Source organism: Ranitomeya variabilis, chromosome 4 (assembly GCF_051348905.1).
Source record: "Ranitomeya variabilis isolate aRanVar5 chromosome 4, aRanVar5.hap1, whole genome shotgun sequence".
Taxonomy (NCBI): Eukaryota; Metazoa; Chordata; class Amphibia; order Anura; family Dendrobatidae; genus Ranitomeya; species Ranitomeya variabilis.
Window position 1 is genome coordinate 396,609,724 of NC_135235.1, and position 14,464 is coordinate 396,624,187.

At 45.4% G+C, this 14,464-nt stretch overlaps 1 protein-coding gene across 1 annotated transcript in view; it reads left to right on the forward strand.

Moving 5' to 3' along the window:
• LOC143764881 (membrane-spanning 4-domains subfamily A member 4A-like) overlaps positions 1-14,464 on the forward strand; it is a 355,803-nt gene that overhangs the window by 208,940 nt on the left and 132,399 nt on the right. The window contains exons 5-6 of the mRNA XM_077250949.1: positions 7,738-7,854; positions 8,065-8,187. Of these exons, the coding sequence (XP_077107064.1) occupies positions 7,738-7,854; positions 8,065-8,187 (240 nt within the window). The remainder of the gene's footprint in view (positions 1-7,737; positions 7,855-8,064; positions 8,188-14,464) is intronic.

The window sequence follows — 14,464 nt, forward strand, 5'->3', positions numbered from 1 at the left end:
CCGTTTTTCTGTAATTTGGGGTTTCATCCTCGATTTTCCTCCGGTCAAGTGGAATCTTCGGATTGTCCTGGAGTGGATGCTGTGGTGGAGAGGTTGCATCAGATTTGGGGGCAGGTGGTGGACAATTTGAAGTTGTCCCAGGAGAAGACTCAGCTTTTTGCCAACCGCCGTCGTCGTGTTGGTCCTCGGCTTTGTGTTGGGGACTTGGTGTGGTTGTCTTCTCGTTTTGTCCCTATGAGGGTTTCTTCTCCTAAGTTTAAGCCTCGGTTCATCGGCCCGTACAAGATATTGGAGATTCTTAACCCTGTGTCCTTCCGTTTGGACCTCCCTGCATCCTTTTCGATTCATAATGTTTTTTATCGGTCATTGTTGCGCAGGTATGAGGTACCGGTTGTGCCTTCCGTTGAGCCTCCTGCTCCGGTGTTGGTTGAGGGTGAGTTGGAGTACGTTGTGGAAAAGATCTTAGACTCTCGTGTTTCCAGACGGAGACTCCAGTATCTGGTCAAATGGAAGGGATACGGTCAGGAGGATAATTCTTGGGTCACTGCCTCTGATGTTCATGCCTCCGATCTTGTCCGTGCCTTTCATAGGGCTCATCCTGATCGCCCTGGTGGTTCTGGTGAGGGTTCGGTGCCCCCTCCTTGAGGGGGGGGTACTGTTGTGAAATTGGATTCTGGGCTCCCCCGGTGGCCACTTGTGGAATTGAACTTGTGTGCATCATCCCCTCTGTTCACCTGCTCCTATCAGGATGTGGGAGTCGCTATATAACCTTGCTCCTCTGTCAGTTTCTTGCCGGTCAACAATGTAATCAGAAGCCTTCTGTGCTTGTTCCTGCTACTAGACAACTCCCAGCTAAGTTGGACTTTTGTCCTTGTGTGTTTTTGCATTTTGTTCCTGTTCACAGCTGCTGTTTCGTTACTGTGTCTGGAAAGCTCTTGTGATCGGAAATTGCCACTCTGGTGTTATGAGTTAATACTAGAGTCTTAAAGGAATTTCTGGATGGTGTTTTGATAGGGTTTTCTGCTGACCATGAAAGTGTCCTTTCTGTCTTCCTGCTATCTAGAAAGCGGACCTCGATTTTGCTAAACCTATTTTCATACTACGTTTGTCATTTCATCTAAAATCACCGCCAATATATGTGGGGGCCTCTGTCTGCCTTTTGGGAAAATTTCTCTAGAGGTGAGCCAGGACTGTCTTTTCCTCTGCTAGGATTAGGTAGTTCTCCGGCTGGCGCTGGGCATCTAGGGTTAAAAAACGTAGGCATGCTACCCGGCCACTTCTAGTTGTGCGGCAGGTTTAGTTCATGGTCAGTATAGTTTCCATCTTCCAAGAGCTAGTTCTCATATATGCTGGGCTATGTTCTCTCGCCATTGAGAATCATGACATAAAACCCTGTGTACGCGGATGCGAGGATAAGTACTTCCTTTTCCTAACCAGAGTCTCATGTAGGGTGAGCTGGACTGGAGAGCTGGAGATCGCGGAACTTTCGGGTGTGCCGGTGTACATGGCAGACTGAGAGACGGTTGGAGACGGTATTGTTTCCGCCGGTGCCCTAGATGCAATATTTCCTCCTACAAAACTGGTGATTCCCTGACCCTGACTGCTTTTGGCTGGCAAAGAACCCTGCACAGATACTGCCGGTGGTGCGGAAAATGGTGGCCTTACAGTGACGGAAGGGATGTTGCGTTGCTGACTAGCTTCATTGGCCGAGGGTGCTACAACCTTGAGGGACGTTTGGTAGTTAGTCCAGGCTTGAAAATGCATGGTGGTTAAGTGTCTATGCATGCAACTAGTATTTAGACTTTTCAGATTCTGACCTCTGCTTAAGCTAGTTGAACATTTTTGACAGATGACTTTGCGCTGATCAGTTGGATGTTGTTTAAAAAAATGCCAGACTGCACTCTTCCTAGACTCGGATCCCTTTTCAGGGATTGCAGACTGAGCTTTAACCGGATGGCAACGCTGTGCTCCAACAGGTTTTGGCTTTGACACGCGTTTTGGGCCAGATACGGGCCCGGCAGATGGAACCTGTTGCGATGTTGATGCCTGCTGCGGCCCCTCCTCCACCTCCGCTTCTGAACTACTGCCGCCTGCACCCTGTTCCCCCAATGGCTGCCAATCGGGGTCAATAACTGGGTCATCTATTACCTCCTCTTCGAGCTCGTGTGCAACTTCGTCTGTGTCACTGTGTCGGTCGGTGGTATAGCGTTCGTGGCGGGGCAACATAGTCTCATCAGGGTCTGATTGTGGATCTGTACCCTGAGAGGGCAATGTGGTGGTCTGAGTCAAAGGAGCAGCATAGTACTCTGGCTGTGGCTGTGCATCAGTGCACTCCATGTCAGAATATACTTGTAATGGGCATGGCCTGTTAAATGTTTCACTTTCTAAGCCAGGGACGGTATGTGTAAAGAGCTCCATGGAGTGACCCGTTGTGTCGCCTGCTGCATCCTTCTCTCTTGTTGTAGTTTTTGCTGAGGAGGACAAGGAAGCGACTTGTCCCTGACCGTGAACATCCACAAGCGACGCGCTGCTTTTACATTTACCAGTTTCGGAAGAGGAGGCAAAAGAGCTAGAGGCTGAGTCTGCAATGTAAGCCAAAACTTGCTGTTGCTGCTCCGCCTTTAAAAGCGGTTTTCCTACTCCCAGAAAAGAGAGCGTTCGAGGCCTTGTGTAGCCAGACGACGAAACTGGCTCCACAGCTCCAGACTTAGGTGGAATATTTTTATCCCCACGACCACCTGATGCTCCACTACCACTACCATCATTACCAGCTGACAATGAACGCCCACGGCCACGACGACCTCTTGCACCAGACTTCCTCATTGTTTTAAAAACTTAACCTAAGTAACTTTATTTGTTGCTGTCAAACAACTTACACGGTGAGCTATAACTTCAGTATGATTTCAATATCCCTTAACAGGTTGGTGAGACCACAAGAAAAATCAGGCACAATGTTACACACTCTGTTTTCTGTGGCACCAAATCACAGAAATGCCACACACGCAGGACTGTCACTCAAGCACAAATGTCAATATTAATCTCCCACTGTTTTATTTTTTTTTTCTTTTTCAGGGAGACTTTAGAAACCAAATAATAAAAAATAAATAGGCTTTCTATGGCCCACTGAGTGAGAGATGGCACACACAGGAGTCAGGAGTGGTCCACAAGCAGAAAGGGCAATAATAATCTCCCACTGTTTTATTTTTTTTTCTTTTTCAGGGAGACTTTAGAAACCAAATAATAAAAAATAAATAGGCTTTCTATGGCCCACTGAGTGAGAGATGGCACACACGGGAGTCAGGAGTGGCACACAAGCAGAAAGGGCAATATTAATCTCCCACTGTTTTATTTTTTTTTTCTTTTTCAGGGAGACTTTAGAAACCAAATAATAAAAAATAAATAGGCTTTCTATGGCCCACTGAGTGAGAGATGGCACACACAGGAGTCAGGAGTGGCACACAAGCAGAAAGGTCAATATTAATCTCCCACTGTTTTCTTTTTTTTTTCTTTTTCAGGGAGACTTTAGAAACCAAAAAAAAATAAATAAATAGGCTTTCTATGGCCCACTGAGTGAGAGATGGCACACACAGGAGTCAGGAGTGGCACACAAGCCCTGAGGCCAATATTTTTCTCCCACTGATTGATGTAGTGATTTTTTTTTCAGGTAGATTTTAGAACCCAAATCAAGCAAAAAAATAAATAGGCTTTCTATGGCCCACTGAGTGAGAGATGGCACACACAGGAGTCAGGAGTGGCACACAAGCCCTGAGGCCAATATTTTTCTCCCACTGATTGATGTAGTGATTTTTTTTCAGGTAGATTTTAGAACCCAAATCAAGCAAAAAAATAAATAGGCTTTCTATGGCCCACTGAGTGAGAGATGGCACACACAGGAGTCAGGAGTGGCACACAAGCCCTGAGGGCAATATTTTTCTCCCACTGATTGATGTAGTGATTTTTTTTCAGGTAGATTTTAGAACCCAAATCAAGCAAAAAAATAAATAGGCTTTCTATGGCCCACTGAGTGAGAGATGGCACACACAGGAGTCAGGAGTGGCACACAAGCCCTGAGGCCAATATTTTTCTCCCACTGATTGATGTAGTGATTTTTTTTCAGGTAGATTTTAGAACCCAAATCAAGCAAAAAAATAAATAGGCTTTCTATGGCCCACTGAGTGAGAGATGGCACACACAGGAGTCAGGAGTGGCACACAAGCCCTGAGGCCAATATTTTTCTCCCACTGATTGATGTAGTGATTTTTTTTCAGGTAGATTTTAGAACCCAAATCAAGCAAAAAAATAAATAGGCTTTCTATGGCCCACTGAGTGAGAGATGGCACACACAGGAGTCAGGAGTGGCACACAAGCCCTGAGGCCAATATTTTTCTCCCACTGATTGATGTAGTGATTTTTTTTCAGGTAGATTTTAGAACCCAAATCAAGCAAAAAAATAAATAGGCTTTCTATGGCCCACTGAGTGAGAGATGGCACACACAGGAGTCAGGAGTGGCACACAAGCCCTGAGGCCAATATTTTTCTCCCACTGATTGATGTAGTGATTTTTTTTCAGGTAGATTTTAGAACCCAAATCAAGCAAAATAATTAATAGGCTTTCTATGGCCCACTGAGTGAGAGATGGCACACACAGGAGTCAGGAGTGGCACACAAGCAGAAAGGGCAATATTAATCTCCCACTGTTTGAATTTTTTTTTTCAGGGAGACTTTAGAAACCAAATAATAAAAAATAAATAGGCTTTCTATGGCCCACTGAGTGAGAGATGGCACACACAGGAGTCAGGAGTGGCACACAAGCCCTGAGGCCAATATTTTTCTCCCACTGATTGATGTAGTGATTTTTTTCAGGTAGATTTTAGAACCCAAATCAAGCAAAAAAATAAATAGGCTCTCTATGGCCCACTGAGTGAGAGATGGCACACACAGGAGTCAGGAGTGGCACACAAGCAGAAAGGGCAATATTAATCTCCCACTGTTTGAATTTTTTTTTTTTTTTTTCAGGGAGACTTTAGAAACCAAATAATAAAAAAAAAAGGCTTTCTATGGCCCACTGAGTGAGAGATGGCACACACAGGAGTCAGGAGTGGCACACAAGCCCTGAGGCCAATATTTTTCTCCCACTGATTGATGTAGTGATTTTTTTTCAGGTAGATTTTAGAACCCAAATCAAGCAAAAAAATTAATAGGCTTTCTATGGCCCACTGAGTGAGAGATGGCACACACAGGGATGGCACTCTAGCAGAAATGCCAATCTTAATCTCCCACAAAAAAAAAAAACAGGGACTGTCCTACAATTACTATCTCCCTGCAGTAATCTCAGCCAGGTATGGCAGGCAGCAATAAGGAGTGGACTGATGCACAAATTAAATAAAAAGTGTGGACAAACAAAAAAGATAGCTGTGCAGAAAGGAAGGAACAAGAGGATTTGTGCTTTGAAAAAAGCAGTTGGTTTGCACAGCGTCGTACACACACAGGCACAGCACTGCAGCTATCAGGGTCAGGGAGCCTTCTAGGGCAGCCCAATGAGCGACAGCGCTGAGGAAAAAAAAATTTAGCTTCCACTGTCCCTGCAAACAAAAGGTGTTGTTGGACAGTGGAAATCGCTACAGCACAAGCAGTTTGCAGCTTTATGTACCCTGCCTATCACTATCCCTGCTTCTGAAGAAGCGGCAGCAACCTCTCCCTACGCTCAGATCAGCAGCAGTAAGATGGCGGTCGGCGGGAACGCCCCTTTATAGCCCCTGTGATGCCGCAGAAAGCAAGCCAATCACTGCAATGCCCTTCTCTAAGATGGTGGGGACTGAGATCTATGTCATCACGCTGCCCACACTCTGCGTTCACCTTCATTGGCTGAGAAATGGCGCTTTTCGCGTCATTGAAACGCGACTTTGGCGCGAAAGTCGCGTACCGCATGGCCAATGCAACGCTGGGATCGGCTCGGTTTCATGAGACGCCGACTTTGCCAAAAGTCGGCGACTTTTGAAAATGAACGACCCGTTTCGCTCAACCCTACTGGTAAGTAGAGGTCTCCTGTGATCTCCCCCTCAATAAGTCTCTTAACTTGTCCACTGCCAGAAGACAGAAGAAATCTATGGTGTAAACAATGAAGTGATTACATGCATGAGATGGTGTGGTTAGTATTACTTGAGCTGATTACATCTGCAATGTGTTCTGAAATACGGACTTTGAATTTGCGTGAAGTGCAACCTACATACATTTTATGACAAAGAGTGAAATTGATGACATCCTGCTTGTTACAGTTAAAAAAATCTTTGATGTTAAAACTGGATGTATTGTCATGATTTTTAAATGTTTCAGTAAAGCACTGTACCTTGCATTTTCGCACCTATAAAATCCCTTGCATGAAAGCCATGTTTTTTCTGTGATGAAAAATAGCTTGGGGACACAATATTTCCAATTTTAGGTGCTCTTTTTGCCATAATAGAGCAGCCTGGTTCCAGAATGGAAAATATGATGGGGTATTCGTATAGAATGGGCAATAACTTTGAAATAATATGTTTTGTCTGATTAAACTGTAGGCTATATTGAATAAATAAAGTTGGTTTAGTAGTTAAATTTGAGTTATTAGATATTTTTTTTTAATAATAATCCTTGTCTATTTTTATTTTAAACAATACTAGACTCCCCATTTAATATCCATGGAAGATATCCCCTTTGTTTAAGTTTGTGACAAGATCCCACTATTTCCTTGTCCAGTTTATCTTGGCTTCTACAGTTCCTTTTAATCATGGTGAATTTCCCTATGAGTATAGATCTGATAGTGGGTTGTGGGAGGCTATGGGATATGAGCTGTGGGTGGCTCTTCTTGTCTTCATGCTGAGGCTCTGGCGCAGGCATACTTTGTCTGCCCTGTTGAGGGCAGAGCAAAGTACTGCAGTGCGCAGGCGTCGGGCCTCTCTGACCTTTCCTGGTGCCTGCACACTGCAGTATTTTGCTCTGCCCTCAACAGGGCAAATCAGTACGCCTGCGCCGGAGCCACAGCGTGAAGACAAGCAGAGGACATAATCGTAAGAAGATGGGAAGCCCCGGACCGGACCGCGATGCCCATCGGACCAGAACAGAACCGGGACCGCCCCTGGGTGAATATAATCTAACCTCTTTTTCTCATCTTTCAGGATACATCGGGGGCCTATCTACAGCATTCCAGAATGCTGTAGATAAGCCCCTGATGCCAGTGGGCTTAGCTCACCTTCGATTTTGTTGGTGACAGGTTCCCTTTAAGGTGTTGTCTATGTATTTGGTTTTGCATCCCATTGAATCTAATGGGGTTCGGATACATTTGTCGAACTGTTCGCTCATCTCTTTTGGTGATATCGGTGAACAGCTGTGGAAATCACTGGTGACATATAAAGGAGTGAAATAAAATAAAAAATATCTCTGGCATTGCATATCTGATTGCCAGTATTCATCACCATTTTTGTGTAAATGAGTATGAGTAAGTATTTTCCTCATCCCATAACTACATATAAATAGATTCCAATAATTGACCAAAGTGCACTTTTGAGAAAATGGAATTTGAGTGTAAGCTCAATCTTCAGTGTACAGCAATATGCTTTATTTCAGGACATCGTGAATAATTTATAATGAATATTATGTAACTAACTACCCATAATGCATTGAAAATGAAAACTAAAAATATATGGAAACCATGGATAAGCCATATTACCTTTATAATATTTGTACTTGATTTTTTTGATCTAGGTGAAGACTATAATTTGCTCTAAAATTATAACATGGATTTTCTGCGCTACTGCAATTGCATTTAGTGTTCTTGACCTTGAGGAAATAAAATGCTTTCGTCCTTTCTGCGAAACATATGTAAGTAAATCTGAATTTCGAACACAAGAGATTGGGATTGCGTTATGGGATTAACCTACCTTGAAAAATATCCTCCAGAAATCATTGCTTTTGGGAAATAATAGTTATGGAATATTTCCCATTTAATTCCCCTTAATATCCATGTTAGAATTGTTTGATTGTGGAACATAAACATTAAGTGACAAAAATGTCTTTGCCTCCTGTTTCCAGGCCGGTGCTATTCCACTTTACTACTCCCTAATTGCTATGAACATACTGATACTCCTACTTTCCCTTTTAACTGCATTGGTTGGAGTCTATGCACTTAGATCTCATTCCAAAGAAGATCCTCAGGTATGAATGTACTGGAGATGTAGCAAATGAACTTCATAAAGTGCTCTGTGTGAATATAATATACATTTACAACTCTGTTTAGCCTCTTTTCGGGACATTAGGGTGCAGCCTCTTTTTCAGAATCTGATGTGTTACTTTATATAGTAATAGCTTGGGAATCTCATTACACATCCCAACCATTCTGAGGCTGATTTTTCATGATAGATTGTATTTTGGATTATTAGTGGATTAGTGGATTATTATTTTTCATTTTCATTTTTTTCAGAAATAAATCATCTGCATAAGCAGTAGAATTGTTATTTCCATTTTAACCCCTTTACTTCCAAGCCTGTTTTCACCTTTTACATTTTACAATTCTGACCAGTGTCACTTTATGAGGTACAGGAAAGATATATATCTTTGTACCGTGTTAGCCAGTAGATAGACTAATATTTGGAATTGAGAGTCCTCAGTGGTTTATGCCTTTTAACCCCTTAGTGACAGAGCCAATTTGGTACCTAATGACCAGGACAATTTTTACAATTCTGACCACTGTCACTTTATGAGGTTAGAACTCTGGAACCCTTTAACGGATCCCACTGATTCTGAGAATGTTTTTTCGTGACATATTGTACTTCATGATAGTCATAAAATTTCTTCGATATGACTTGCGATGATTTATGAAAAAAATGGAAATATGGTGAAAATTTTTTAAATTTTGCAATTTTCAAGATTTGAATTTTTATGCCCTTAAATCAGAGAGATATGTCACACAAAATAGTAAATAAATAACATTGTCCACATATCTACTTTACATCAGCAAAATTTCGGAAACAACATTTTTTTTGTTAGGAAGTGATAAAGGTTAAAAGTTGACCAGCGATTTCTCATTTTTACAACAAAATTTACAAAACCATTTTTTTTAGGGACCATCTCACATTTAAAGTCACTTTGAGGGGTGTACATGACAGAAAATATCTGAACTTGACACCATTCTAAAAACTACACCCCTCAAGGTGCTCAAAACCACATTCAAGAAGTTTATTAACCCTTGACGTGCTTCACAGCAACTGAAACAATGTGGAAGGAAAAAATGAACATTTAACTTTTTTTGCAAACATTTTATTCAGAACAATTTTTTTTATTTTCACAAGGGTAAAAAGAGAAAATGAACCACAAAATTTGTTGTGTAATTTCTCCTTAATACGCCGATACCCCATATGTGGGGGTAAACCACTGTTTGGGCGCACGGCAGGGATTGGAAGAGAAGGAGCGCCGTTTGACATTTTCATTGCAGAATTGGCTGCAATTGAGATCGGACGCCATGTCGCGTTTGGAGAGCCCCTGATGTGCCTAAACAGTAGAAACCCCCACAAGTGACACCATTTTGGAAACTAGACCCTTTAAGGAACTTATCTAGATGTGTGTTGACCTTTATGAACCCCCAAGTGCTTCACAGAAGTTTATAACGTAGAGCCGTGAAAATAAAAAAAAATCAAATTTTTGCCCACAAATTCTTATTTTCACAAGGGTAATGTTAGGGGTCGAGTTCCCGCCTCTGCACAGGGGGAATCTCGGTCCATCTCCGCTGCGGTCTCCCATTCTTCTCCTGCCGCAGTGGAGCCTGCTCAGCGGAGACGTCGGTCCCAGCGTCTCGCTCAGTCTGACTCTGTACAAAGAGTTACTGCTGCTTTCCCTGCTTCTGCCATTGAAGTCAGTGCTGGGCAGCGGCGAGCAGATGCTTCTGGGACTAAGTACTGATTTTCTTGTTCTGAGCATGCCCAGAGTAAGATCTCTCAGTGGAGATCGAGGGTCACATGATCAGATACTGCAGCTTAGGCAATTAGTCCTTCAGGAAAGTCCTGTAGGTGCTCACGCTCTGTGGCAGCCTCTCATTGGTCCTTCTAGGAAGGTCCTGTACGTGCTGCAACTATTTAAGGCTAGTATTGTTCTAAGTTATGTACTTTGCACCAGTGTGGTCATGTATAATTGTGTTCAGGGACCCGGCTGAAATAAGCCCCTAGAATTCTGGCACCTCCGGCGAGGAGTTTGTGTGTTTGTGTATTCAGGGACCTGGCTGAAATAAGCCCCTAGAATGCTGGCACCTCCGGCTAGGAGTTTTGTGTGCGTGCATGACCACTGACTGCTCTCATTTGGGTAGTTAGCCTGTGCCACTGTGAGGTCTAACAGGGTGCAGTGCTTTGAGTTCACAGCTATTCTGTGAAGTAACAGAGTTAGCTCATACCGCCATATAGTTCCGGCGTTTGCTAGCAGCAGGTTCGCCTGCACGGTGGACCCCGGGCTGCGAACGCATCTATTATAATAAAATCTCTATATTCATTTGGTGCGTTCCGCTAGCCCTAACATAATACTAGCGCCAGGGTCTGGCTAGTAAACGGCGGACATTCAGCAATCTTTGCGGTATATCCAGCAGCTGGAGGGTAGGTTGGCGGCTCTCGAGAGCTCAACCTCAGCTGTGGATGTAACCGCGGTTGCTGTACAGGCTGCTAGCGTGGCTGCAGCAACCTTGTCCACTGCCACCCCTGTTCCAACATTATCTCGCCTCCCACTACCATAAAAATTTTCTGGAGATAGCAAATCCTGTAGGGGATTCGTGAGTCAGTGCTCTATTTACCTCGAGCTCTTGGCTGCACGTTTTCCCACAGAGCGGGCTAAGGTGGGATTTATCGTGTCCCTCTTGTCAGACAGGGCGTTGGAATGGGCTACACCGCTGTGGGAGTGTGGCGATCATGTGGTGCAAAGTGCTCCGTTGTTCCTGAGCACTTTGAAACAGGTCTTTTTAGGACCTCGAGTCACCCATGACACGGCGCTCCAACTGCTGGCATTAACTCAGGGTGTGTCCTTGGTCAGCCATTTTGCTGTCCACTTCCGTACATTAGCTTCTGAGCTGGAGTGGTCGGATAAAGCCCTTATCCCCATATTTTGGAGGGGGCAGGCTGATCACGTTAAGGACGCTCTGGCCACTAGGGAGATTCCTGCCACACTGGAGGAATTAATAACTGTCTCTACTCGTATTGACCTCCGTTTTAACGAGCGGAAGTTAGAGCTAGCCCAGTGTAGACAGAGGTTTCGGCTGGCTCCCACCTTCGCCAAACCTCTGGAATCTCCGGTCCTGGTTCCTGAGTCACATGAGGCCATGGAAGTGTCAGGAGTGGGATCTAAGTCCCAGACCGCTTGTGCACTCAAGGTCTTTCATGTCTGCCAGCAGTCAGGACATCTTGCCACCAGATGTCCCCAGCGGTCAAGGAAACGTCAGCGTCTAGTGGTAGTAGGTGGAGGTACACTAGACACGGTGACGTTTGCCTCCAAATTGTCCTTTAAGGGGACAATTATTATAGGCTCATCCTCCCACTCGGTAGAGCTCTGCGTGGATTCAGGGGCGGAGGGCAATTTTATGTCTTCAGCCTTCGCCCAACGTCACGCAATAGCCCTGGTTATGCTAGCTCAACCAGTAACGGTACGAGTGGTGAATGGGTCGACACTGCCCTCACAGATAACACACCAGACCATCCCTTTTACTCTGTCCATGTCGCCATCCCATCAGGAGATTATATCTCTGCTCGTCATTCCTGAGGGAATAGATGAGGTCCTGTTGGGGATACCATGGCTACGGTACCACTCTCCTCATATCAAGTGGTCCTCAAGCAGAACTTTGGGTTGGGGTGAATCTTGTGGGGGTAGGTGTCAGAGGGAGTGCGTTCAGGTTGCTTCTACAGAGGTACCCGCAGATCTATCCTCTTTCCCCAAGCAATATTGGTCTTATGCGGACATGTTCTCCAAAAAGGCGACCCCATCGCCCCTATGACTGTCCCATTGACCTCTTGCCTGGTGCTGAGCCTCCCCGGGGTCGAGTCTATCCGTTATCTCTCCCAGAAACGGAGGCAATGTCTCAGTACATTCAAGAGAATCTGTCAAGAGGGTTCATCAGGAAGTCAGTGTCACCTACTGGGGCTGGGTTTTTCTTCGTGCAGAAGAAGAATGGGGAACTGCGTCCATGCATAGATTACAGGGGTCTTAACGCCATCACCGTTAAGAATAAGTATCCTTTGCCCTTGATATCTGAGCTCTCCGATAGGCTTCGGGGAGCAAGGGTATTTACTAAATTAGATCTGCGGGGTGCTTACAATCTGATTCGCATCCATGAGGGTGACGAATGGAAGACGGCTTTTAACACCAGGGATGGGCACTATGAATATCTGGTGATGCCCTTCGGGCTCTGCAATGCCCCAGCCATTTTCCAAGACTTTGTGAACGACATCTTACAGGATATGCTCTCCACCTCGGTCGTAGTCTATCTGGATGATATTCTCATCTACTCTCCAGATATTGACTCCCACCGGAGAGATGTTTGCAAAGTCTTCAATCTCCTATGGGCAAAATCCCTCTATGCCAAGTTGGAGAAGTGTGTGTTTGAGCAGGAGTCCTTACCTTTCCTTGGCTATATCATCTCCGCCCAGGGATTGGCTATGGATCCTGCCAAACTACTGGCTGTGATGGACTGGCAGGAACCCCATTCTCTTAAAGCGGTGCAGCGCTTTATGGGGTTCATTAATTATTATCGCCAGTTCATTCCACACTTCTCAACTTTGGTAGCTCCCTTGGTTGCCCTCACCAAGAAGGGAGCAAATCCCAAATTGTGGTCTGAGGAGGTCTCCAAGGCCTTTAACTCCATTAAGTCACACTTCGCTAGTGCTCCCATCCTAAATCGCCCCGATGTTGATAAGCCATTTATCATGGAGGTGGATGTCTCATCTGTTGGTGCTGGAGCAGTCCTCTTCCAAAAGGATGCTCAAGGTCGGAAGCATCCTTGCTTCTTCTTTTCTAAGACCTTCTCACCAGCAGAGAGGAATTATTCCATCGGGGACAGGGAGTTGCTGGCCATGAAGTTTGCTTTCTCGGAGTGGAGACATCTCTTGGAGGGAGCTCATTTTCCCTTCCAAGTCTTCACAGATCATAAAAATTTGGTGTACCTGCAGACAGCCCAGCGGTTAAATTCTCGCCAGGCCAGATGGTCCTTGTTCTTCTCCTGGTTCCATTTTACCCTCCATTTTCTTTCTGGGGAGAAGAACATTCGTGCCAACGCTCTCTCTCGCTCTGTTGTGTCATCTGTGGACAAGGAAGAGGAGCCTCGGCTTATTGTCCCCACTGAGAGCCTGAGAACTGTGGCCCAAGTTTTGCTAGAGTCTGTGCCTCCGGGCAAGACTTTTGTACCTTCCAGTTTGCGACTGGAGGTTCTCTCTTGGGCACACTCGACCAGGGTGGGTGGACATTTTGGTTCCAAAAGGACATCTGAGTTACTAGCGAGGACATACTGGTGGCCACATATGGCTCGTGATGTCACAGACTATGTTCGGGCGTGTGTCTCTTGCGCCAAGAACAAGTCCCTTCGGCAACGGCCAGCTGGGTTGCTTTACCCTCTGCTGGTGTCAGACAGGCCATGGGAGATGGTCAGGATGGACTTTGTGGTGGGCTTACCCAAGTCTCATAACTGAACCATTATCTGGGTGATCACCGACCACTTTTCCAAAATGGTTCATTTAGTGCCTCTTCCACGGCTACCTTCTGCACGGGCTCTGGCAGCCTTGTTCATTAAGCATATCTTTCGCTTACACGGTATGCCGGACAAGATTGTCAGTGACCGGGGTCCCCAGTTTGCGTCTTGATTCTGGAGGGAGCTTTGTCGTCTACTCAGTATTGAGTTAAATCTCTCCTCGGCTTATCATCCCGAGAAGAATGGGTTGGTTGAGAGGGCCAATCAGACTCTGGTCACTTATTTACGACATTTTGTTTCTGCCAGGCAGGATGACTGGGCATCATTGTTACCGTGGGCTGGCTTTGCTCTTAACAACGCTGTAGCCAACTCCACCGGTCAGACTCCTTTCCTCCTTAATTACGGCCAATATCCGCGGGTTCCTGTGCCCATGCCCGTGTCTTCTGCTGATTCCAGGGTGGCAGACTGGGCAGTGGAGGCACGAGACATTTGGGACCCCACTCAGGATGCTATCCGGGCCTCCAAGGAGAGAATGAGGTCCTCCGCCGATGCACATCGGCGCCCTGCCCCGACCTTTGCTCCTGGCGACTTAGTGTGGCTCTCCGCTCGTAACATCAGGCTGCGCATTGAGTCCACTAAGTTTGCACCTCGCTACTTGGGTCCCTTCAAGGTCCTCGAACAGGTTAATCCTGTGGTCTACCGTCTAGCCTTTCCTCCACGCCTAGGTATAACCGACACCTTTCATGTGTCCCTCCTTAAGCCCGTATACATGTCCCGGTTTTCTGA